Source organism: Pocillopora damicornis, chromosome 13 (genome assembly GCF_964200805.1).
Source record: "Pocillopora damicornis chromosome 13, jaPocDami1.2, whole genome shotgun sequence".
Taxonomy (NCBI): domain Eukaryota; kingdom Metazoa; phylum Cnidaria; class Anthozoa; order Scleractinia; family Pocilloporidae; genus Pocillopora; species Pocillopora damicornis.
The window spans coordinates 18,280,761-18,307,149 of record NC_142682.1 but is presented as its reverse complement, the minus strand read 5'-3'; the positions used below and the strand labels follow the sequence as shown (position 1 = coordinate 18,307,149).

Genomic DNA, 26,389 nt, shown 5'->3' with positions numbered 1-26,389 from the left:
CTTTCACCCTAAAGTGTGATTAGCATCTAATTTCTCCTTACAATATCACCCTTGGATCCTAAAAAGGTCATGAGAATAAAGAAAATGATCTCTTACTAAAGAAGCTCTTGATTGCTCAACAACCTCTCCCTGTCAATACGTTTCCTTTCAATTAAAGGAAATGTTTAGAGAACAGAAAGAAGAATATGCATACTGATATTAGGGTGCAAAGGATTAATTATGAAGCGGTCAGTTCTATCAGGACAGCGAATCTAACAAACCATTCGTAAGGCCACCTAACCCACGTGAGAAATTGGAGAAGCTTTTCAACTTTGTTGGAAGGCTGGCGCAGTAAACCATTTCAGAGGAATTTTTATGGAGATAATAAAAACAAATAAAATAACAATAAGAACAAAACTTTATTAAGACCATTCACGCAGTGGTCTCGTAAAACTGTGACAAAATGAAATTAGTTCATGTAATAAATACGATATATTACATTATAATTTCTCACTAATTCTATCGTAAATTTTTTCTTGTAGGCCTCAGTTAACTGTAGAAACCTCTACACTTTTATCAGACAAAATCCCCGAGAGCGACATACCTCTTCCATTTTCCCCACCGCGCCTTCTTACAATCACTCCGCTCTCCTACTTTGTGAGCTGTCTTGGTATGCTACATTAAAAACTGGAGGTCTTTCATAGGATAGGAAGGCCTAAGTAAAACGAAACAAACCTGAAATTGAACAAAATATAGACAGCCTCCGTAAGTGGTCTTGGGTGATCAAAACCACTTTACGCTGCCTGGAGCCTGTCGAGCGAAACCATCTCCCTTTAACCACCACTCTCATGATCTGAGACGTGATTCTACTAACTAATGCCCACCATATATTTGTTGCCTCTCTCTAACATAGAGTTTTATCAGCATAATTTACCTTCATTGATAATTTCATTTATTCCCATTATCAGTCTGTTTGACAGTGAATTAGAATTGTAAAAACTCAAATGCTGATCATGCCTGTAGCAAAATGTTTAAGCGAATAGATATTCTGTGACATAATCAGAATAATCGCATTTCCACAGAATACCAAGTTACTCTGTCCAGAAATTTTCTTTTTAAGTCATTCAAATCTCAGAGAAGTAACATTGTATTCTGCAAAAAAGACAGAACTTGTTAATTATCTGTTTATATATTTATTGACTGGATAAATATTTGAATTTGATATAAGCTTTCTATAGCTATCGTAGTTTTTGTCTTTTGGAACAACCGCCAATACTTTGTAAAAGGCCAAAAGATCTGCGAGATCTGTGAACAGAAAACAAACACTTCTTAGACAACTGTGGACGTTTTTGAAATCTCTAATGTCGTCGGAAGTGCGATTGTCGCGGTTGTCTCTTTGAAAATTACAAATTTGCTGTCATTCATTCAAAGTATTCTTTTTCTTTCTTAGACAGAGCAAATTTTTGCTGGGTCAAAGCCAGTGCAGCTCTGAGTGGACCTACACACACTATTATTGCTTGATTTCCCAAACATTTCGTGTACAATTATTTTATTTTATTGGTTATTTTCATTATGAATTCACGTATCTGTTGGAGGGTTGCCTTCCTCGAAGGCCAACTTTTCCTTCTTTATAAGACACATCGTCCGAAGAAGGAATGAATTTCTGCCTTTCGTCTGCGCCTGGCGAGTTCTGGTCGCTGTAGTAGCCATCTTCTTGCATAGAAAGCGGCGAATTTCTCTGTTCGTATTCAGGTGGATACTCGAAAACTCCAGAGTTTCTCTCGCAAACGTCCTTATCCTCATCTTCAGAATGAAGCTGTTCCTTCTGGCTTATGAAGTCGTCATCATTTACCTGGCTCACACTTTCTTTGGGCTTCTCTTTATCGAGAGTGTCTTTACGAGCTTTTTCCAACTCGCTGTCCTTGCGTCGGGCAACTCTCTCCTTTGGTGGGTCCTGGAGAATAAATTTCTGTTTTTCTTCATCCTTGGGGTTTTCTGGCTCAAAGATTTCCAGCTCAATGTCTTCTGTAGGGAGGGGTGGCAGCGGGGCGTATTTTTCTTGTTCTGAAGTGGGGCTGCCTGGAAGTCTTATGAGGCTTTCACCTGGATCCAGATATTCATCGTCAAATGTTGGCTCGTTTAAGTCTGGGTCATCTTCTGCATTCTCAAGATCAAGGTAACCTTCGCCAGTCTGAGAGAGAGGTAAAGGGAATCCGTAAGAAAGAGAGTGGATGGAAGAACTCAGTTTGGATAAATTACGATGCAAAATTACTGCAAAGATGACTTGAAATTGGGGTCAAAAGTAAGCAACCAGGCACAGATAATTCCCTTAATAGCTGGAAAGGATTGAGGTCTTATTTTGTCTCTTATTTTGAGTCATGGAACTTGAAATCGCTTTTGAGGTCAAATTTTTAATAAAGCATACCTCTGAAGATCTCTCTTCCAACCGTTTATCAAGCTCAGCAGTAAGGTCCGTGAATGAAGGTCTGTCATCCGGGCTATGCAACCAACAATGGCACATTACTTCGTACCTGTGCAATATATGAATAATTGGATACAAATGTAAATATGACCAACTTCAGGAATAGATGGATAGATTGAATATATGGATGTATGAATGAGTGATGAAAAGTTAGAAATGTTTGGCGAAAAATAAGAATGTGCTCGAAAAAGCCTCATCAAAACTCTTTTCACTGATCAATGAAATACTTACATTTCATTTGGGCAATCCAATGGCTTCTCCATGCGATTTCCTTCCATCAAATACTGATAAACTTCGTTGGCCGGGAGACCTGGGTACGGACATCCACCTTAATGATAAAGAAATACCCTTAGACGACAATTTTTAGGCACCGTATCTTTGACATGACATCGCCATCATTAAAACTGAAAAACTTACCAAGTGTAAACAGCTCCCACAACAAAACCCCAAAAGACCATCTACGAGAGAAAGAAATGCGAGACACGTTACCAAAGTTTACAGGGACAAGTAACTTTTAACTTTCACGATTATCTGTGTAACTTACACATCACTCTTGTGCGTGTAGACGCGGTCAACCAAGGCTTCGATGGCCATCCATTTCACTGGGAGCAAGCCCTATGGACGAACATAAAAACGAATGGTTACTTTAAATCAGGAGGAAAAGCGATGTTTTCATTGAGAGCGAGATTGAAAACCCATTAACGAAGGAGTGAGCGAATTGAACAGGGATAAGCTAATAATGAAAACAGCAACAACAAAAACAACAACACAAATCCAGTTTCCTTAAGAGGAAATACGATAGCTTTTGATCCATTTTGCATAAGGAGCCGTAGGACTTTAAAATATCAAATATCAAAAACAGCAGTGAGATTCTTACCGAGGTGGTCTTGACGTAATTCTCTTCTTTATAGATGTCCCTCGCCAATCCAAAGTCAGCCACTTTTAAAACATAATCCTCACCCACTAATACATTCCGAGCAGCAAGATCACGATGAACACACTGAAAAAAGGAATCAAAATTGAAACGTTAGTATTAAAATCTTTGAATGAAAAAGGTGAAGATGATTTCCAATTTTACGGGTGATTAGCCTCAATCGGGTTCTCCTTCAATGAAAGAACCAAAAAAACAAACAGGACGCGTGAATAACAAGGGATGTTGAGCAGATACCACAACTGTCAACCGCTTTCACTTTCCTCTTCGTTGACAGAGATCAGGCAACTACTCTTTCTTTCACGTTGATTGTGATAAAATTCCTTTACGGGAACAAAAAACCTTCTAGAATTTGTCCCTCTCTCAATATTTGTATCACATAGCTCAGGAGTGACCAGGACAGAATTTCTCCTTACAACATCAATACACTATCAACCAGATGAGTGATGAAAATAAAGAAAAATATCAATTTGAGGATAATTGGGTTGATCCAATACTGAATTCTCTGAACTAACATTATAAGAGTTGTATGGTCAAAAGTAAGGAGAATTACAAATTTGATCTGGGAGTTACAGGGTTAAGTGCAGCTTACCCGTGAAGACCAATCTTCACTCGTGTTTCATCCGCAGGTCAAAACAATATTTATATCAAGTTATTTCTTTAATTGCTTCGTAGATTTAGGTATACCACACTCACTTTTCTTGAGGTAAGGAATTCCATTGCACGAGCGACTTGCAACGAACAGATGTAAAGATCAATCGTTGTGAATGTAACGTCAGCGTGTTCGGTAGGCGTACTCCATTTTGCTTCGAATATGTCTCGGCGTTTCCGCAAGAAATCCAGTAAGTTACCATGCGGACAATACTCTATTATGACCCAAAGATCTCTCTCGCGACCTAGGAAGAAGAATGTTGTTACTATTTGCTCTGTTTTAGAATAAAAGTAGATGCTAAGGTCGATAGGTGAGAATATTAACTAAAGGGAAAAATGTCGTGTATCAGTAAAGCGTTACTCTGGTAAAACGTTTTCTGGCCGTAAATAAGTGACGATGCGGAACGCAATTAAGAAGGATCTTTTGAAAAGGTATTTCTTAATTGCGTTACATAAAAAGTCTGGAAAATGTTAGGAATTTTTTTGGGACTGAAATATCAACGTTCTTTGAGTTGGTTTTCCAGTCCGCTTTCGCATAATATGAAAGCAACTTTTACATTAAAAGCAAAAATTTGATTACAATTCAGCTTATCCTCTAATAGAATCAGAAGAAGAAAAGAAAATTACCATTAGCGATGAAAATGTTACAAAGTGTTGTACGAAAGGGTGAAGCTAAACAACAAAAGTTGAATGAAGTTAAACCTAGCTTAAACGAACCTTTGGTGCATGCGCCAAGCAAGTTGACAATGTTTTTATGCTCGCCTATATGGATCAGAATCTTCAGTTCAGATGCCAAATCCCTATATTCAGCTTCCGTCGCAGAATCTGTAGAGACAATTGACAGGTTAGTGGAAAAATATTCTTGAAGAAAAGCATTTTTAATTAACAACAATAGTGAAAAACGAATACGAACTGTAAACCAGGGGCGGGTATGATTTTACAGCAGAGAAGGGGATACTGCACATTCGCGTCTGGCTGGGTTTTTATTGACCTACAGGGGTAGTTCTCCCCTTAACACTGACTTCTTATGAGAAGCCGCTCAGTGTTCCTTTGTAAATACAGAATGATGAAGTTACCTTTAAGACTTTTCACTGCAACTGCTGTTACTCGTTTGTCATTCACATAAGGCCGACTCGTGGATCCAAATCTTGACCGTCTGCGTCCAGACTTCCGCTTGGTGCTACCGCGCGGGTCAAACGCCACGATACCAACCGCATGCGCAAGGAATACTTGGCCAAACGCACCAGATCCAAGGGGCTTCACTGTGAGAGAAAATGTAAGTAGCAAGTCAATTGTTGTGATTGTGTGTAAATGTCATGTTTTTTTTTTTCGGTTTAAACTTGTCTCGCAACTGTTTGGGGACACAATTGGATGAAACTTTTCACAATGTGAAGCCAAAGAAATGAGCATTGCTGGCAAAGTTCTTGTGACAGGATTGCACAATCGAAATCAAGTCACATTTTTAGCGACGATTTTAGTAACGTTGCTATAATTGTTTTAACCCGCTGCTCCGTGAATTTTACGGGGAGCTACTCGACGAAGGGTCTCGCAAAACTTTGCCAAATGTTTTTTTGGGAACATAGAAATTGCTGTTCTGCTCTCGGCAAGTGGCTAGATCTTTTGTGCATTTATGCTTACTTTAAACCTAGCGACAAGGCACTACCGTTGCGTGTTAACCGAGATAGGATATCAACGATGGCTTATCGTTTAAGAATTCATGCCTCTGAGAGGTGAAAAGAAATCTTCGTCATACCCACAAATGAAAATTCAAACACGAAAGAGGGGAGCAGTTAAATATTCGTTGATCACGTTCATACGACTGTTATTAATGCTAACTCCAATAAAAATTCGTGCTACGAGTAAACGAAACGGGGATACACACTCTGTACTTACAAATTTCAAGGCGTTCCCTGGGAAATTCCCATTGAGCGTCGTATGGCAGTTTGCTTGTTTGTTCCAACAAGGATCTCTCTGGATCTAACTTCATAATATAATCAGGAGCAGGCGGAAGCGTGAAGATGTAAAATCCGCCGTATCGCTTCTTTCGCCGATAAAGAACCACAATGATAAATAGAAGGAACAAGATCACGAAACTGCTGACAGCGATAACAACGATCAAGGCAACTTTGGAGAACTCGCTTTCGTCCTTAAGGAGTTTGACAGCTCCGACTATGGGTTCTTGTGGAGAAAAGAGAAAAAGATAGTGAAACTCACGAGGCCGATCCACTGGGGAGTTCTGGAGGGCCACTCCCTCCCCCCAGGGAAAGTCTGGAAGGCTACCCCCTTCCCCCGTATCATGCCAATGAGATTTTGGATCAGTTTTAGTATATGATCAATTGCGCACCTACCCCTCCCCTAACCCGACATTTCCCCTAACGTGCTATTAGTAGAATTTTATTAGGTTAGGGGAGGGTAGGTGCGCAGTTGCTGGGATGAACCGAATTATTTTACTACTTGCTGACACCAAAATTCTTGCAACAACAGGATTGCATGCTACTACTCGACTTGGGGTCTTTAAAATTTACTCATCTTTAAGTGTTCTTAACCTTATTTAGGCTCTGGCTAAAAAGAAAAAGAAAAGTGATTTTCTGTGTTATTTATACTAAAGTATGGACCATAAATTACTGGGTCCGTCCTTGAAACCTTGTTCAGTCGACATACAGCCTCTGATGAAAATTTGTATTCACTTAAACGCGGCACAAACTGATCTTAATGAGATAGTACTGAATTTAAAACAACTTACTAGAGGGCAAATCGTAAGTCTGATTTTTCTTTCCTTGAGAATTGGTTGCCACACATTGATATGATGCTTCGTTGCTCCCAACCGACACCTCAATGATATACACCGTCTGGTTGGCGAATCTTCTCGTTGCATCAGGTAGCGGCACAATTTGACCTTCGCTGTTGATTCTCTGCCAGGTCACGGTAGGAGGTGGGTTTCCAGTCACAGCACATTGCAGCTGGACATTTTCCTCAAATTGTGAGATCTCTGTCACGGATACAGTTGGCTCCTCTGCATGGACATCAAAATAAAAACATCCGGCTTCAAGTCGCAAGTCTAAACTAAGCTGTCCTCAACCGTCTACTTGAGCCCCTCCCCCTTAGTTAGACTAACATCTAACTTCTCCTTACAAAATCAGCACTGAATCAACAAATGAAGGTCACGAGAATAAAGGAAATGATCAGCAAATTTAGACACTTCTGATTGTTGAACAAATTCTCCTTGTCAGCACCATAGGAAATGTCAGAAGAACAGTAAGGAAAATATACCCAAGATATCTTAATGTATTAAGGCTAAAGAAAATTTTAACGTACCAATCAATCGATAATTCCTTTCCTTTCCCATGATAGGAAAACAAGGCAGAATTTAGACTGTTTTGGGAGGTTTGGATATTAAACTTTAAATGAACTCTTTAATTGTCTATGATCATGAATCATGAGCTAGAAAACCAGGGGTTGCAGTGGGTCAAACTTTTTCCATTGGCGGCTGCCGATGGTGTTAAAGGCGGCTGTACCGCAAGGAGTAACCTAAACACGAAAGCCTGCTCCTAAGCTGAAAGGACGGCAGTGTACCGCCTTTTAGAGAAACCCCTGAAAGCCTGTCATTCACTCATGCAATTGCAATAGGTCGTGTCATGTTTTTCAACACCTTCTGGGTCGAAGTTTTGCATGAATACAGAAATGTGACGAATTTTAGCTCTTTATTTACCCAAGATATTCAAGAACGTATCAGCAGATCCTGGACCTCTGGCGTTCTCCACCGCGCACTGATAAACGCCTGTGTGATAAGAGTCGCTGACAGAGCAGATAAATATTCGCCAAACCCCGGGAATCGTTCCTCCACTCATTTCGTAGACACCCCTCTGCAGTTGACCGCAGTCGTCACTCTTGGTTTTCTGAATTTTTATTATTTCTCCGTTTCGTCTCCAAGTGACAGATGCCGGCAGAGGATTTGCAGTGACATTGCAGAATAATTCAACGCCTTGGCCTCCGAGTCTGGTTACATTAGGAGTGATGGAAACACTCGGCTTTGTCAGCTCTGCAAGAAAATTTCAAACGAAAGGAAATGTGAGAACTCCGCCGGTGTAAAGTTATCCTGTGCTGGGTTCTCGATCAGTTGATAATTGCATCTGAAAGTCGGAACGTTATGATTCTTTTATCTCCATTTTCACCATATATTTTGATAATGTTATATAAATTTTATGATATAAAATGGGAGATGGAAGAGACTACCAAAAGCTAGGAAGAGGGAGGGGGGAGGGGAGAAGATAGGAGTCACGCTGAAACACGAAAGTAGCGTCAAACTATGTACACCTCTAAAGCTCTCAAATTTAATCTCTGACGTATCGTAACGCAACGTAGTATATTTCGAAGAGAGGAACTCTAACGTAACGTTTCACTCACCCCGCAACACCACTTCAATAGACTTTTTTGTGTTGAATCCATCACTAAGCTTCTCGGCTGAACAGATGTAAAGACCAGCATCGTCGAGCGACGTATTAGTTATACGAAGCTCACTTATTTCTTTATTCTTCCTGACTGATCTACTTCTGAGGGTTTGTCCTCCTTTAAACCAGGATGGGAATTCTTTGAAGACACCAATATTGGCCTCACATGTTAATGTAATGTTATCACCAACATTGGCTGTTACGAGAGGATTGGGCTTGACATACAAATTTTCGAGGTAGAGTGGCACGTCTGAAATGCAGAAAAGACAATACTTGAAAATCGAATTTTACATGGTATCTTCTCGAAGAGGGTGGATTCCACTCTGATTGGGCTCCACGAGTGAAGGAGTACTCTCCAGGACCTGGAGTTTGTTTTGGGAGTTTGGCTTGAAAAAGCCTAACCCGGCTGTAACAAATCGAAGAGTTCCCTAATTCCACAAAGGTTTCTTAGGTACGAAAGGTCTTAAATTTTCCGTCAAATGAACACTGTAGTATTGACTGACCTCTTCGAATAAACGCGTACACCTTCGAGTCTCTCTTTCCACAGTCGGCGGGGTTTGTTGCGGTACACTTGAAAAACTTTCTATCGATGTGGCTTGGTACTCTGAGAACGCTGGTATTAAGAGACCGTTGTACTACCTCTCCAACTAAACTACTCGAGATTCTTATCCATTTTCCCGATGGTTGGCAATCAGAGGGTTCTTTGCATCCGACTTTGATATTCTGATAATTCCACGTGAAATTAGCTGCAGGATTACTGCGTTCGGTTGTGCATTCCAACTCCTCTTCTGTGTCTTTGAAGACAGCAGGCTTTTCGAATCCGCTCATAGTTTCTTTGATTAACTTCGGACGAACTAGAGGTGAAATATGTAACAATAACCGTCCGTTAAAACAAGTTTCAAGGAGGAGTTTTCAAAGGAGGCTGTTAGTATAGGGTGTAGATGGCCCTGCTCAGTCAATTTGTTAATTCATCACTATGACTAAATGAATCGAGCGTGCCTTCCCGGAACATTTCCAAGGGATATGACACGGAGAATTGGAGAAGAAATGAAACGCCTGTCCTGTCACTCTCAGGCGTGGCTGTAACTCCGATGTTTGCAGTTCGCATTGGAATTTGGAGTGGTGCATTTTGCAGGGGGGGGGGGGGGAGGGGGGGCACAACCCAAAGAAAAACTCTCAGAGCAATGAAAGAGAACCAGCAATAAACTCAACCACATGTCACATCAGTTCCGGAAATCGAACTCAAACCACAGCCAGTGCTTACAACGCTGCGCTATCCCTGGTCCCCGCGCCCCTGCTACAAGGTTCCACTGGGTAAGGACCACAACACATTGAGCGACAGTTCTATGTGACAAACCTGACAAACCGTTTCGTGTGCGACTCACGTCACCGCTTTGATCTTGGCACAAATTCAAATCAAATTAAATTTGTGCAACATAATGGGGAGACAAAAGCTATGTCGCAGGGAGGAGGATTTTCGCACAGAAGACCATGCAACAAGAGGTGAATCATAGCAGAGGCTTACAATAAGTTCAGTGATTTGTCCCTCAGCGAGTACTGCCTTAAGCCATCGATCTTTTGATCCCCCTGACATGAACCCGAATAATTCGTTAAGCTTACCTATAACTTGAAGCCGTGCATGCCGTTTGACTGCTTCATCCAAGTCATTGTTAACTACGCAAGTGTAGTTATCATCATCTGCCGGAAACCGGGTGTCCACGACTTTTAACGTACTTAGCCATCTACCGCTTGTTTGAGAACTCCATAGTTGGCTTAAACACTCTCTCTCATCCTTCCACTCTGCTACAAACTTAGTTCCATCGATGGAGGAACAAATGCCAGTTTTTCCTTCGCATGTGGCGACTATTCTGTTTCCCCTCTGCCACTGTACTGTTGGAGGGGGGGAACCACTTACAGTGCAGCGGAATGTGACATTAGAACGCTCTTCTACAGACCGGTGTTGTGGTGGACCGGCTATCCTTGCTGGTGAGGGAACTATGTAGCAAAAAAGATATCAAAGGAGTTAGCGATGCTATGATAATGAAATCACCTAGATATAAAGCTATATCTGTATGACTATGTGCATGACTTTGTGAAGTAAGAGATATCAAAGGAGTATGCGATGCTATGATAAAGAAATCACCTAGATATAAAGCTGGCAAGACATTTAATTGAAAATCTCTTGGCGACTGTTTTAATACGTTTGAATGCATGAGGAGTTCACCACAGTTAATATGTTAATTTTGAAATCTGTATGACATCTTTCTCAATGCTGTGATACGCTTCGCTTTTACCACGCTGTCGTTAAATCTTATGCAGCTATTCGAATTCCACTTTTCTAGCGCTTTAAGTAGAAAAATCCCAGCTCTTGCTTTAACCCTATGTGATTCTAACCCATTGCATTTACAGAGCACGAGAGGGCGCTTTTCGACAGAGAGTCGTAAAACTAAATCCAAAGATATCACAGCGACCAAAGTAAAACTAAGTAAACTACCCAAAACGCGGGAAAACGCGGGTAACCAAGTCACGAAATTTACAGCTGATTGAAGGAGATGGTGGCGCGAGTTTTTTCTCGGACTAATCACAGAATGAGGTGAAGCAAAACCAAAGCACTCTCGGATTATTTTCGACACACAGTTTTGAAATATTGCTCTATCGATACGATCACACAATGAGCAGCAGCTTATCTTATCCCATAGTCTTTTTATATTCCACGAAAGAGCGACAGAACCTGACCACTAGGTTAATTTACCTGCCACATCGATGATGATACTAATGTTGGCGGTAGCATTGTATCCATTGCTTTTCCAGCAGAGATACTCCCCTCTGTCGCTTCGCTTCACATTTTTCAGTTCCAAAGTAACGTTTCTCTCCCAATGACCCGTTTTCAAGGGACGTGACGCTTGACGGATCACCATAGATGTATCTGTTATGTCCTGAGGAACTGTCGATCCTGGATTTATCTTAAACCACTTTACACCACCGTGATGATACCCACGGCAGACTACTGTGACTCTCTCATTTACCTCCAAAGGACCATGAATACAGTGAGGTATGGTTTGAACGTTAACATGTACCTGAAAGTCTGCAAAGAAAATATGAGAAAAAAAATCCACGAGAGTGCAATTACGGTCTGACATTATTCCTTGAATTTTATGATGTAGTTGAAGGAAGGCATGCGCAGTCAGTTACCCTTGTAAACCTTAACGGAAAGGAGGAGGATGGGGCAGGGAACAATCAGAGACTGTGGGAGGGGTGGTTAGGTCATTGAAAAACGTTAGCTTCTTAACCTTGTTGATCTCTGTCCACCTTCAAAGCTTGGGGGAATATTCTACAATTGAGTTTGGATCCGTTTCTATAGGTACCAAACATTGAAATTGCGTTAGATCCCCCATAATAGTCGAATTTAGTACAAAGTAAAAGGCTTACATATTTAAGAGTGAAAATTTTCGGGACGAAGAAGAAGTCGTCTAAACTTTTCCTTAAGTGGGGTGGGGGAGGGATGGGGTTGAGGGGTGGCGGGGACCGAAAGGGATCGTACATTTTGTGTGTGTGAGGGTCAAGAATGCTCCTATCAAATAAATCCACATTTTAAAATTTGTCTGCAGTATATCCAGTCCTACCCAAAATTATCATCAAGGCAAGTCACCACAATATTTCACTTCGCATAAAATGTTGCTTGTTAAATGACACAAGAACCAATATCAATACATTAGCCGTGGTTACACACACTTTGGGTTTGGGGCTTTACGGAGGGTAAATGGCTTGGGTTTGGTTAAACTCAGGTTTCATGTTACCCATGGGGATGCGGTTACACAGTAAAAGACTCCCTTCAGGGTCGGATATAATTAGATATGAGTTCACTGACCTGAAAAATTGGCAGGAAAAGTACAGAGCAACAAGGATGTTACGAATCGAGAACTATTAAGCTAAATTTCAGTGATTCTCCTGCCTTTTATATGACAGTCCTCCATAAATATAACAGTCCAGCAGTTTTTTGCGAGAAGACACCGAAGAAGGCGCGAAATTAGCCAAGCACATCGGAGGTCACTTCAAAACACTGCAGGCGATTTCCTGTATATGCTTCATTCTGCTTTATGATTGGTCAAGCAACCTCAGGAAGCAGATAAACCGAACTTTTCAGTTCAGGACTGGGAAGTTCTTTTGTTCTTTTTGACGTATTCATAAAAAGAAGGGCAGTTTGAGTCTGGGGAAAGCGGTTACACACAAAAACGTCCTTGCCCGTGAGCAAACGCTATTTACCCATGGGTAAAAAGGCCAGTGTAACCACGACTATTGTATAAGCTAAACAGCATTCCTACCTATTGCCTTCATAAGTTTCACTTCCTTTGGCTCAGGAACAACTTGTCCATTCTTCCCTATAGCCTCGCATTTGAATATCATCTTGTTACCAGTAAAGAGTATTGAGAAATTCTGGCCATCTTGTGTAATAGTTTTGTCTGACTGTGGAATCTCTTGAAAGTCCCCATCCTCTGAATATTTTCTGCTTAGCTTCACCTGTGTATTTCGATCATTGAGTTGGCAGTCCAATTGAAATACTGTTCCTGAGATGACATACGAGAGCCCAGAGCCACGAACAACCCATGCTGCAAAAAGACCAGTAATTTATTGAACCATAATGACATTTTCAACTTTCATCAGCAGATTAACATGTGGTTAACATTACTCACTCATTCAATGTTGCCTTAACTAAGCCAACATTAAATCTGGGAAACATTACTTGATTTTGAAGTTAAGTGTACTGAAAAAACTAAATATTATATGATTGGCATTTGAATGATGATGAATCTTTTCATCCTGCCTTAATTCCTATGTGAGAGGGGTTGCAAAAATAATTATTATCTTTTACTGTGTCTGCACCTTCCTTCATTCCTCCTTAAAAATTAAATCTCCACAACAAATTGTAAGACTAAAACACTCTCAAATTAATTATATATTTAACAATAAATAAAGCACCAATTTATTTGAAGCTCCAACATTGCCCCCTCTGACTCTCCCCCCTTTTTTCAGGGCAACCCACAGGCATTTGACCATCATATATGCCTGGGGGTGTGGAATTTGAATAAGGGAGGGGGGGGGAGGAGAGTAAGATGTTGATGCTTGGAAATGACTGATGCATAATGAGCTTGAGGTATCTGCTACATTGAAAACCTTGGGACAAGACAGGCCTAAGTTTTCATTTTATTTTTTTCACAGTTGCTCACTGTCCACTATTCACTATTTATCAAGAAATAAATAGAGATTGAATAGCACAGCCAGACCGACTGCTGCATTTGTGATTGAATACTAGTACACATATAATGATAACTGCATCCATATGCACTTACATAGAGTCTAGGAACATCTAATGACAAACAACTACAGCAATTGTACAGCTTACACAGATTTGAAGTGCAGCGCTTTTCTTCCAGGCTCCATATCATCCACTGTGGACATAATTCTTTGATAGGGATCCCTTGTTTGCATACAAAGTAGCCACTTGGATCAGTGGGATCACCAAACTTTTCATTGGGCTCAAGACATTCTGGATGTAAAAGAAATGTAAACTATGCACTCAGTTAAAATTTGGCAGAATCTATACTGAAGGCCTTCTCAAAGCTGGTCATCAAAAGTGTTCAAAGCAATTTTTTTTTTTAGTAAAAACACCTGATAAAACTCTGAGTAATAATCTTTAATAAGTTTATTAGTAGTCCATCCAGGCGCTGACATGCTGCAACAGAAACTAAGAGCAGCTAATCCCAACCTGCCTGGAACATAAGCAGGTGATTAAGTGTTAACAACTGAGTTGAAAATGTAAATTGGCCACTGTAAAGTGTCTGGAGGCTGATATTTCAAGTGTTAGCCCTTTGTCAGAGTGATTGGAGGAATCGTGGGTTGTGAGTGGGTTTATATGCAGAAATGGAGCCACACTATTGGTGGGAATATGGTGACAAGAAAACAGGAATAAATAAGTTGAATGAAAAGCGCTTGTTGATACTGTGGGGATTGAGAGTGCTGATTTAGAAAATAAATTTTTGTTCTAGTGTTTTGCGGCTCTCTGAACTGCCTAGATGTAGGGAAAGGCTGCAAACTGCCATATGCTTTTTAGAATGATTATGGAGATTAAAGTGTCTAGTGAATGGTTTGGATGCCTCCCTGTCATTTCTTTCTAAGTCTTAAAGGTGTTCTCAGAATCGGTCACCTAGTCGTCTTCCTGTTTCACCAATTTATAACTTTTTGCAATAACAGTTTCTTTAGGGAACTTACCCACTTTATTCATTTATAATATAAGCAGTCTGTTACCCACCTTTGCAAAATGAATAGTGATAGGACTGATTACAAATAAACCCAGACCCCTCAACTACAATATGTTCAACACCCATGATATGCCCAACATCCATGGTACCACATGTTTTTTCCGGAAGCTATGATCAACATCTGAACCTGAACATAGATGGCGAAGCTGGTCAGGACTTCAGAGAAAGTAAATAACTATAATAGCACTTTTAACAGTACCTTCAACAAATAACTCCCTTGTAATGTTGCTGGAATATCCTGGCTGTTGAGAGGTTGTAACCACACAAGTGTAATTTGCTGCATCTACCCATGAAACTGTCTTCAGCATCAGAATATTTTCATTTAAGGGAAGGCCTTTTAGTGTTTTCCTTGATTGTAACTGTGTCTGGTGATTCTGAACCTTCCCCCCATTTTTCAACCATGTGATGGAGACTCCATTACCGGGCACCTGACAGGAGAAATTGAAATTCTGATCTCGAAGGACACTGGAAGTGAATGGGTACACTTGAGGCCAAGGACGTCTTTGATCACCTAACAAAGTGATGAAAATAAATATTTCTGTCTGATAATTTCCTGGTGGAAACATACATGTAATGTGACATCCTAAAAATTAAGAGGACTTTGAAAGGAAGTAATGCTTATCTAGGTATCTGGGTACTGTGATAAATTTGAAATAATTTTCAGAGATTATGATGAATTCTACCACCATTTTGGTTAAAGGAAATTACATAAGTTAAGGGACTTTGATGAAAGAGGGTCAGTAAGAGGTTAACCCCATACAACCGAACATCAGTATGCACTATCTCCATAATTTTCTTCATACTTTTCCTATGGTACTGACGAAGAGAATCTGTTAATAATAATAATAATAATAATAAGTGTCAGTGTATTTTAGCACTGCTGTGCTAATTGGGGACACTGTAAATAAGGAAACAAATATCGTAAATGGACAGAAACTCGTTAAAAACCCCAACTGGTAGGAGGCAGACCAGTTGGCTATTTATAAAGCGTGCAGGAGTTGAATTCGGGGCCACCGAAGACAAATCCATCCAGTGGCAGGGAGGAGGACTTGAACCCGGGACCTCCGGCTTACAAGTGCAGTGCCCTAACCACTAGGCCACGCTCGCCTCCTCAAAAGCTTTACTTGGGACCATTTCCTTTATTCTCTCATTATTCTCACAACCTTTAATGTTTGATTCAGTGGAGCTACCACTGTAAGGATAAATTAGATGCTTGTCACTCTCAGTGATAAATGGTTAAAATGGAGATCTTTTGTCACACCCTTCATTGTGGTAAATACCCTCCTGAAATGTAAAATAACAAGATTATTTCATCACCTGTAAAGACAAGCAGGCTAGTAATTTCCTCTTTAATAGTCTTGTTTATACTTGGCAAGGTAGCCTTGCACATGTACAGACCAGCATCATCCAGTGACACACTTTTAAAATAAAATCTGTTTTTCCTTTGTGTTATAGATCTGTTATTTGGAAGAATTTCCTCTGCTGGATTTGTATCATCTTTCTTCTTCCATAAACTAGAGGAAGATGCTGTCTGGTCATTGGTTCTACAGTTGATTGTCAGAGGGTCTCCGACAAATAATCTCTGGTACTGTCTCTTCTTTGCCATGAAGTTAAACTCTGAAATACAACCACTACATTAAGTAAATGATTCTCTTTCAACCAGAAACATTTTCATAGTCAGGGACAAAGACAGTAATTGCATAGTTCATGTGACAACTAGGAGCTATTCAACACAGCACTTAAGTCATGCCAGTCCCTTGAGTGTAAGATCTTGTGTCTTATGAATAAAGGGGGAAGGTTTCTAAAGAGACTGTGGTGCTGTGTCAGTGGGAGAGTATAGCAGGTAATTTAGTGAAAACAACTGAGTTGAAAATGTAAATTGGCCATCATAGAGGGTAAAAAAGCTGATGTTTCAAGTGTTAGCCCTTTGGCTTTTTTTTGTAGAGATTTAGAAATATCACTGGCATGTTTGGAAATAAGAAACTCAAAGTTATCTTTGACAATATTGAACCCCAAGACTCTGTGATTAATACCTTGGATTCTCCTAACAAGTAGGGGAGCTTTAAATGTGCCACAATTAACAAAAGCCAATTCACTTCTGTCCGATTTCCAAAAGGACATGATAATAATTTGACCTGATTCTTAATAGGAGTAAAACAGTTTGTAACTGATCTGTCCATGGTACTAAATTTCCCCATAGGCTTCATAGTTTATTTTGCTATACAACATGACTTCTCTACCTGTAACTGAGAGCAATCCTGATTTGGCTTTATATGCCTTATACATGTTTAATCCATATGCAAACGTTGCACGGCATTCAAACAGGCCAGCTTGAGAAGATGTGACTGGTGACAGCTGAAGAGTGCTCACATATGTATCATTAAAGTTCTGTGATGTACTAGAAACTCTCTTTTTGTTTTTATACCATTCCACATTTTTTATGCCTTTTCCAGTTACAGTGCAAGTGAAAGTGACACTTTCTCCTTCTTTTGCTGTAGCATTTGTTGGAAGTATTGAAAATGAAGAAATGTATTTTCCTGTGAAAGAATCAAATCAAAGATTACTGTGATTAACATTTCTTTTGAGGGGTTTTCCAATTGTTGCAGCCATTGTTGTCTTGTCCTTGGAAACAATGTGCATGATTGCGGGTCCCATTTACTGCGCAATAATTTTTTATTTATCACGCAATATTTTGATTTTATCATGTGACAAATCTCATTTACTGCATGATAAATTAAACTTAAAAAGTGGATTGCCTGTCCTCTATGGGCCACCGTACCAGACACAGTTCTCTGAAATGGTTTAAACAGCCAGTCAAAAAATTAATTATTTGAATAAGAAATTTTACATGTACCTCAATTGCCACCTTTTACAAATTTAAGTAAATATACAACATAATATATATATATAATATAATAAATATATTTATAATATTAACCTGTTGTTTTCCTCGTTGCCAAAACTTCTTCTATCCGCATAGAAGTTGGTCCAACTTTGCAGAAATATTTTCCTTCATCAGTCTTTTCAACATTGTTGATGGTAAATATTTGTCCACTCTGTGTAACTTTGATTCCATCTGCAATCCTGTCAAAATCCTTTTTTTCTTTTGTTTGTTTTAGAGAAACACTAACATAAGGATCATTCATTTGACAATCTAGATCAACAGAGTATCCAATCATAGCAATTATGTAGCTTGGTTTGCGATGATTTGCTAGGGAGTACTGGGATCCCCCTGAAAAAATAACAATAAACAATCAACTAAAAACGATCAACTATATAATGATAACTAGCAGTTTCTTATGGAAAGTGAAGTGCTGCAAGGTTAATTCATTATACTGTGAGCCTGTAAAGTATGGCATATTAGTTAAGGAAAGGAACCTAGGAATAGTTTAGTTATTATATAATGCTTCTTAAAAATAATTAAATCACAGAAAATATACAAAAGTACAAGAATAAAGTGTAAATATGTCAAAAACATGTTATTTTCAAAGAAAGTTTGTAATTTTTGGGGAAGGGTATGGATTTTTCACTTTCAAATGTTTGGATTCTCTTACCCCCATAGATACTCAAAGGTTTCCTCCACCCCCCACCCCCCTCCTCGCTCTCTGTAGTAGATAGCATGATAGCCTGAAACTTAGCAGAGAAAATGGGTGCTCCATCTCCACCAAGAACAACATATACACATGCATAGACAAACCCTTCGCCTTTTTAAAAACGATACATGATACTTACTAATAAAAAAGATTGAAAAATAATGTCTAACAGTTCAAGAACAGGCCTCAAGGCAAAAATAATGATTACATAAACTCAAGCCCAGACCTATGCGCCACAGAAAGCCTCTCAAGATTAGTGTTGCTGCTTGCTCACTGCAGCACCATTCACAGCAATTACATAAATAATACTGATACATAAACAATAAGTGAAACTTGAGGAAATCGTTGTGCTTCGAGGAACAGATTAAGTCCAATGACAAATATACAAGCATAACATCATCCAAAATAGAGGCTACAGTATGGTATGGTAACTTTTCTTATACACCATTATTGCTTTACTAACTACGCGCTGATGGACAAGTTTCGACCACTTTAAACAGTGTTTATTATCTTTCACAAATTTAATCACAGCCTACTGTTTGCCGCATGAAATGTTTTCTTTTGAGTGTTTTTTGGTTTGACTTAGTGAACAAACAAATATTTTCCTTCTTTTGTAACAGCCATAGAATGCATTTTCATCTTCAGTTAAGATTTTAATGAAGACTTACACTGTATCGTAGAGGATGTAAGGTTTGAAAATTAAGGAATATCACCTAGGTGACATTCTCAGATATCATCCAGTTTTAGCAAGTGATCACTTGGTCATGTGATGCATTTAGACCAATAGGGCTCAGGCGAAAATATTTGATGAATCATAACAAAAGTTATAATGATGATGATCATGATACCCATGATTACGTCAAAAACCATCCCAGAAGTCTTAAGTAAAGAGGTTGCGCTTATTGTAGTGGTTTCTGAAAAGGTGTTTGTTAAGATTAATTCTAATAGTTCATGATATAAAATTGCACTTGCAATGAAGAGTTCACTGGAAGGAGAATTATTTATGAGATCATGGCAGTGAAAGGGTGAAAAGAGTATACTACAGTTTTACCACTGACAAGAGACAAGTTGCAAACAGCTTATACATGTCATGTAGATTATTTGCACATGGTCACAAAATTTCACAACTTCTATTCTCTGGAGGGAACTGTCAAGATCATTCATTCTCCTTCTCTTTCTTCTATGAATAATTGCTGTTGAAATGTTTTTTTGAGCTGATTACATTCACAACTCAGATGTTATGCCGATTATCATGCTCTTACATGTACCACAAAGTAAGGGGTAACATGTTCTTTAGAGTTACCCAGTAATAAAGGAAAAACTTCTGACAGTATTTTTTTCCACAATTCATTAAGGTTCTGCTTGACAATTATGAGGACTGGCAGCTGGTGTGTTCATTATCTTATAAGTGATCCTATGGTTAAAGATAACAATCTCAGATTAATTAATAATGAACTTTTTCAACTCTTTCTGCAAGCAGTTTATTGTTCTGAAGTTAGAACCAGTAAATTAATTTTCTACCTCCAATTAAATTTTAATACCCAGTTCAAAATACAATTCTCACATCTGCATCTGAATTTGCAGAAAAAAATACATGAAACATGATTTTTTCACATGAATAACAGTTTGCCATATGAAAGGAACATATGACCCGGTTTTTAAAAAAATAAAACTGTCTTTTTTCCTAGACCATTACAACTGGGGTAATGTAATTTCATGAATATTTGTTGAAAGTCAATATACTATACATTCATTGCACATGTTTGCTTTGCTTTAATTACAGCAAAAAGAAATTACTATTTGACTTGTTTTCAAAGGAGCTCTCATGAATATTTGCACTGATGACGTTGGTCAAATGCCAAACAATATATTCCAAGTAGCCTCCCCACAGGTACAGTAATTATTAAGAGCAATCTTAATTTCATCATAATTAAAAAAGAAATGTTCAAATTCACATATAAACCTTTATTTCAAAAGACGGAAACTTCTCCCTTTTGAAATTAGTGTTCAGTGTTGGCAATACAAGTGGGATATGAACAATAATTTTCATCCAAATCAGCTTAAATGTATTACTCCATGCTAATCAGAAATCATACTGAAAACCGAAGCAAAATGGTGCCAGGTAACATAAATGAAATTCTTCTTCATCTCCCTCAAACTATGCAGACATTTAAACCATAAGATGGAAAATACTACACTGTAAACCCGAGATTAACGTACTTGACAAATTATCAAAGAACACAAATTCTGTTATCATTAATGTTATTCATTTTCTTTTTTGAAAATACAATCAATAAGAAGTGTCATTAGTATATATGATTAAAATTCATTGAGTATTCTGCTAGCGTAATGCTGACAGGAAAAAAAATATGTTACTCGAGTTTTGTTTGAATTATACGGGGAATGGAGGAGGAGTAAAAGTGAAAAAACCCTATGGCCAATTGACGTAATTACTTCGAAATATTTGTTTTATTTTAATTAAAATAGAAGAATTCGCAAAAATTATAAGTAATTATTGCGTAGTTGTGATATGAAAAGAAAATAACTGCCAGAGGCAGTTTCCTCTTCTCTTATTTTTGCCTTTAATTACTCATTGTAAACATTAGCTAAGAGGACAGGAGGTGCGTGTTTGCTAAGTTGCCATACGAAAATTCCGCGCAAGGGCACTTCATGACGGGTTTCGTTTCAAGCGTTGTCGTGGTAATTACCTTCCAAATAGACAAGTACGAGATGTATAACAAGTTCTTAGAAAACATCGAAAAACACAAATAATTTGCTTATGCGTGAGATGTCAAAATCACTCACGTAAAATTTATCATGTGAGGATGTGAGCACGCAGCTACAGTCTCTCGACGTTAATAAAGTACCGCTTATATCTGCTACTGGGATCGTACTTATTTACATATCTTCGTGCTGAATAGTAATAGAAAAGCCGCTTTGTAGGATTTAACACGAGATAAAAATTATTACTGGCTAAAAAAAAAAAAAAAAACCGACGGAAATATCACAATATTCTGCTACATTTAGAACTGTTAGGGAAATTTGTGTTCAGAATTATTAGTAGTGCTATCTAGGCCAAAGGTTCGTGAAACGTTTTGTGTTATTAGCATGTTATCTGTGCTATAATAATATGAATATGCATGTGTGGAATGTTGTAAAGCGTTGCTCAATTTACGAGGGAAGTGAAAACGTGCAAAGTTTGTCTAGTGCTGTAACGCAGATACTGAAAGTTTCAAAACAATTAATTGCAAATGGCGAGTGGCATTGTGAAATGGCTAGTACTGTCTAGATTCGTAGGAGAATCGAAAGCGGTGATAAAATATCCCTGCAAAAATAATCTATTATGAACTAGAGACAGCTGTGGTGCAGTAATTAGTTCACTGAGTAGATGGATGAATAATTAAAGAAATATGCTGTTATTGACATGAACTATGAAAGTAGCAACCCGTAAAAGTTTTTCAATTAGGCTCGGCATAGCACGACATTTCACGCCGATAGGAAAGTGAAATCGACGGCAAGGTTTGAATACCAGAAATTAAAGGTACAAGTGTAATGACGTTTGTAAATCATAATGAACTAACTTTATTCCTTAGTAATTTGCGTTAGCGTGAATAATAATTGCTTTTAATTTGCCGTATTATTAAACACGCGTTGAAATCCGTGCAGCCTCCGTTCGAATAGCATCAACTGCGGTGTAACCTTTCCATCATTGCATCTTTAACCGGTAACTGCATGTACACAATGCAAACTGCTGGGCAATTGAGCAATCAGCTGAACCACTCACCTCTAAACTGGACAAAGAAGAAAAGGGTAGCTAAATAAGACGCAATCTGCATCCGCAAACGTGCCATCGAGAAAATCGGAGCGAAGACTGAATTGAAACGGTTTTGAGTCCCTAGCTTTGGCGAGAATGAACCCACTAAGGCTTCATGCACTTTACAAGCGTTTTCCCAGTAGCTGAATCGAAATTCTCTCGTTGAACATTAGCGTTAGCGACGGCCAATACAATGTTGCCGCAGATAGAGATAATGACTAAACTTCAATGCACAATGGGAAACCACTCAATGGGCGCGGACGGAAGCAGAAACGTAAGTAAACACGTCACTGATTGCTTGATGTCAAGCATGTCAGCGTGTTAGAGAGATAGAAGAGCAAAGAAAAATGACATATCACAGACAAGGTCACTTATAAACTTCCATCCTTACTGAATGTGTCTATCAGCATTTTAAAAATTCATGAGGTGAGGATCTTTTCGACTGAGCGATATTCCAGCAGGAACCAAGGAGCACGTATTACTCTTAATTGAGCCGAGTGTTAATTTTCACATCTTGTCACGCAACCAGCGTAACGACCACACTCTTTGCCGCCGATTCTTGGAAAGTGTCCAGCAAGCGTGTCAGTGAAGGAAAAAACTGACTAGTGAACAATCCTTTGAGATTAAAAATTTCACGAGATTGTTCCGCATTTAAAACTTATCTGTTGAGCCAGTGACTCTATCAACAGGAAGAGGGAAGTTCTCGAGGTTTACGTCCTGTATTTGAGGTTTTTCTTTGCCAATGGAAAAAAATCGGCAAACAATATCAGCTAATGCCACTTCCCGACGAAACTGAGAGGGTTAAGATATTACTAATCAATTAATTTTCTTCACTTGGAGACTAAAAGAGAAGAAAGGAAAAAAAAAAGAAAGAAAAACAACCACAAATCAGAGTATCTGATCTTTATCGCGAAATGAGAAGTTGAAAACAAAGGATCTAAGTGTAGTTTTAGCGCGTTCAAGGCAATGCTGTTTGAGACTTCTGTTTAAAAATTTCAAAGAAAACAGACGGTAAGAAGGAAATCCGGGCACGTCTTTGAGTTTCAGGTTTCGGGGGCGATAATGGGACACCAAAATATGTCAATTTGATCGATAAAGAGCTGAAGCAAAACCACAGCTACCAAACTTGGTAGTATGCACCAAAGAGTTTCAATCGAAATCTACGATTCCTTTATCTAGAAAGAGTTTATAATTATGAATTTCTAGCATTTTACTGGTGAGTTTAAGGAGCGCAGATAACAAGTACTGTTAGGCGGCAAGATGACTTTTAAACAACATTCCGATCGTCTGTCACTTGCTGCGCTTCAAGACCGTGGAACTTCTTTTGAAATAAATCAACTGACTAAACAATTTTTTCGGTTAGTCTGAATCAACGTTTCGACATATCTCCCTCTTCCATTTCAGACCAGTGGAAAATCGGTGCATTTTGACTCCTTTGTTCATTTTGGGAGAGGGTTGCTCGATATTAATAAAAGTGCACTTTCTTTATTATTCACAAGGCCCTCTTTCGATTAAAACCTCAAGCCTGGTTCAATGTATTGTGAAATGTTTCCAATTTTTCTTTTTTTATGATCTGAATTTGCTTGCCCGACATCAGCGAGGTACGTGCAAAAATGTAAACCTCTGCGTCCCTTTAGTTTCAGCCCAGACTGAATCATATGAACACCTCCGCAAAAACTTTGAGACGGGTAGGGCAACACCAAGTGTTAAGACGGCCGAGTGTTGACCATATGGGCATGCTAAAACGGAAGGAGAAAATGTTCGAGATGCAGAAAGGGTCGAAAGAGGATTAATAACGAAACCATAATTAGGTTTATTTTTAAATGGGACCGATATTGACAAAATTTTTATTTTGACCGACCTGGCTTTCGAAACCCCGCCGAGACACTTCCTGTTTTGTATTGAATCGGTTTCGAAACTTGTATGTTTGCTTTGCAAAGGTGATAGTTCCACGTGGGAAACTGATGAGGTGGGCTTAGCAATTGTCCATATGATTTATTCCGTTCACAGCTTTTGTTGTCGATTGTCGTATCAGATAAAAGAGAAGGATTACGACTGCTTTGTGACTGACTTTAACAAAGAAACGGAAGTTTTTCCAGAGTTCTTTTGAAAGTCAATCAGGTTGAGGGCTTGTAAACAACAAACACACCTTCTGTTTTTCTGAGAACCTTATTTTTGGACCGGATGAAACTAGCCGCCATGGTTTGAAATCTGTGAAAATTATACTCAAAGCTGAGGTTCTCGTGGGAACACATTTCATTTTGTTATTGGAAAATAACTTACATCATTTTCAGTTTTGATAAACGTCAATTTATCTTCAAAAAGTTGGACGGTCAACTTGGCGTCGATGTTGCCCTATTTCCGGGCTTCGACGTAAATAGGAGACCGTGTGAGTAGCCTACTAATGAGTCGAATTAATAATATTCATTTAAATTTGCCACCCTCATGACCATTTTTACCGTGTTTCTTGATCAGTTGTACATTCTATTTGACAGTGGCGATTGACGAATCCCTTGATCAATAAAGAAAATGAACCACAAAAGGAAACGCTTTTCATGAAAGTTTAATTAGTTACGGCTTTGCTGGACGACAAAGACTTAACCAAAAGTTCTTCCCGAACGAGAGGAAATAGAAGCTGGAATGTCTCGTTAGTGGTCTGTGAAAGATCGTGGCCACTCATCTTCTTGAGTAGCTCTCTCGCCTGTCTAATGCAGCCAACAGATATAATGCATATGATGTCGTACAACAGGGCCTAGTGGTCTCTGATGGCAAAAAATATCTAAAGCAATAGACATCATTTAAATTGCACGATAGACGTGGATGAAATTTTAAAGTGGTGGGGGAGGCTATCAGTATTGCCTTACGTGCACGTAAAAAGTATTTCAAGCTCTTTTGCAGATCATTAGACAGACGTGGAATGTAGGATATTTCAGGCGGCTTGAGCCTTGACTTTTCTGAATGACCTAGAAGAAATAAAATACAGCGGAAGGTTGAGTCATATTCATAACTTAGGGATGATATCACCTGAGATATAATCTATGTCTTTTTTAAGAGGGTGTAGTGTAGATATGTTGAGATGAAACAAACCCATGGTCTGACAACCTCGTGGGTTGCAGTGTCACTTGGACATCATCTGTTTCTCAGCAGTTTATTAAGAACATGTGTGATGAGACGGCCGTGATATGACTGATGTTGGGTTGGGCAGCTGAATTTTGTTACTGGCGCAATTTATCTTTAATGTACTGAGAAAATAAAACTTTGTTATTAGCCATGCAGGGTGCTGATAACTAAGAGGCAAAGGTTAGGCAAAAAAAGCGAATCAAGATTCGAGGCGTTAATATAGTTATCTAATTAGAGTTAATGTAAAATTATGGAGTTAACCGCGTTTACAAAACCAGAGAGCAATTTATAAGTGAGTGCCAGAAGTAATCTTGAATTTCATAACATGTTGGTTTTGCTTTTCTGTGCTCTGTCAGATCAGACCAAACAGTTTAAACTTGCGCATCCTTCCCAATCAACCAGATGAAAAACTAAACCAATCGCAATTTAATCCCTTGCGTTTCACTGTGTTTCAGTACCGCTGTTCCGTCTGTTCTCGTTGGTACCCTGTGACACTTCCTTTCAGGTCTCTTGGATGGCGAAATAACTACGCGTTTGGCTCTACAACCTCGGTCAAAATGCGCTTTTTGGGCCGGCCATGGGGTCGATATTAGTGACTACCACAACAGACTTAGTGGTAAAAAAAAAAAGGGAAGAGAAAGAGAACCACAAATAATCTTTACTTTGAAGAGAAATTGGTGCAACGAAACAAGCAAATTTCCTGAAACGCAGAAAAACGTGGGTGACTAAGTCACTATTGGTTTTCGTTTTGCGTTAGATTGGTTGAAAGAATAGCGTGCGATTTCTGGCACATTCACAGAGCGAGGTAAAGTGAAGGCAAAGTAGCAGCTGATTACACTTATCACTGAATTAAAAATTTCTCCAGGGTTTTTTCATTCGCAAGAGTGATTTATAATCAGGTTGAGGGAGTAAAGACTGGCTCCATTACCAGCTGCTGTTCAGGAAATGATCCCGCTTCAAGAGACTCCATGAGCTCACACCCGTCTCCTGAAGAGATATTTTTATCGGAGAGGAACGAAGGACGAATTTGAGTTCAAGAGAATGACGAAAATCG

The 26,389-nt window shown here is 39.0% G+C and overlaps 1 protein-coding gene across 1 annotated transcript; it reads right to left on the bottom strand.

The window, feature by feature from the left end:
* Window positions 1–381: 381 nt before the first annotated feature.
* LOC113673863 (uncharacterized) lies at window positions 382–22,624 on the bottom strand. Its single transcript, XM_027190319.2, has 23 exons — window positions 22,186–22,624; window positions 17,747–18,040; window positions 17,049–17,345; window positions 16,126–16,425; window positions 15,008–15,319; window positions 13,893–14,036; window positions 12,814–13,098; window positions 11,244–11,576; window positions 10,112–10,486; window positions 8,995–9,345; window positions 8,448–8,741; window positions 7,753–8,082; window positions 6,787–7,056; window positions 5,937–6,221; window positions 5,120–5,305; window positions 4,761–4,868; window positions 4,089–4,288; window positions 3,339–3,461; window positions 3,006–3,076; window positions 2,879–2,919; window positions 2,693–2,789; window positions 2,405–2,510; window positions 382–2,170 (listed from the first exon to the last, which is right to left on the bottom strand). The coding sequence occupies exons 1-23, from the start codon at window positions 22,250–22,252 to the stop codon at window positions 1,550–1,552; spliced, it is 5,490 nt and encodes a 1,829-aa protein (XP_027046120.2). The 5' UTR covers window positions 22,253–22,624; the 3' UTR covers window positions 382–1,549.
* Between the last annotated feature and the right edge of the window lie 3,765 nt (window positions 22,625–26,389).

What these genes read in the sequence shown, in the direction of transcription:
- LOC113673863 (XM_027190319.2), bottom strand. Translation starts at nt 22,252, where the DNA reads ATGGCACGTTTGCGGATGCAGATTGCGTCTTATTTAGCTACCCTTTTC. An exon ending in GCTTGGCGCATGCACCAAAG is followed by an intron (nt 4,289 to 4,760) that starts GTTCGTTTAAGC and finishes TCTTCTTCCTAG; the next exon opens with GTCGCGAGAGAGATCTTTGG. An exon ending in ATTACGTCAAGACCACCTCG is followed by an intron (nt 3,077 to 3,338) that starts GTAAGAATCTCA and finishes GTTCGTCCATAG; the next exon opens with GGCTTGCTCCCAGTGAAATG.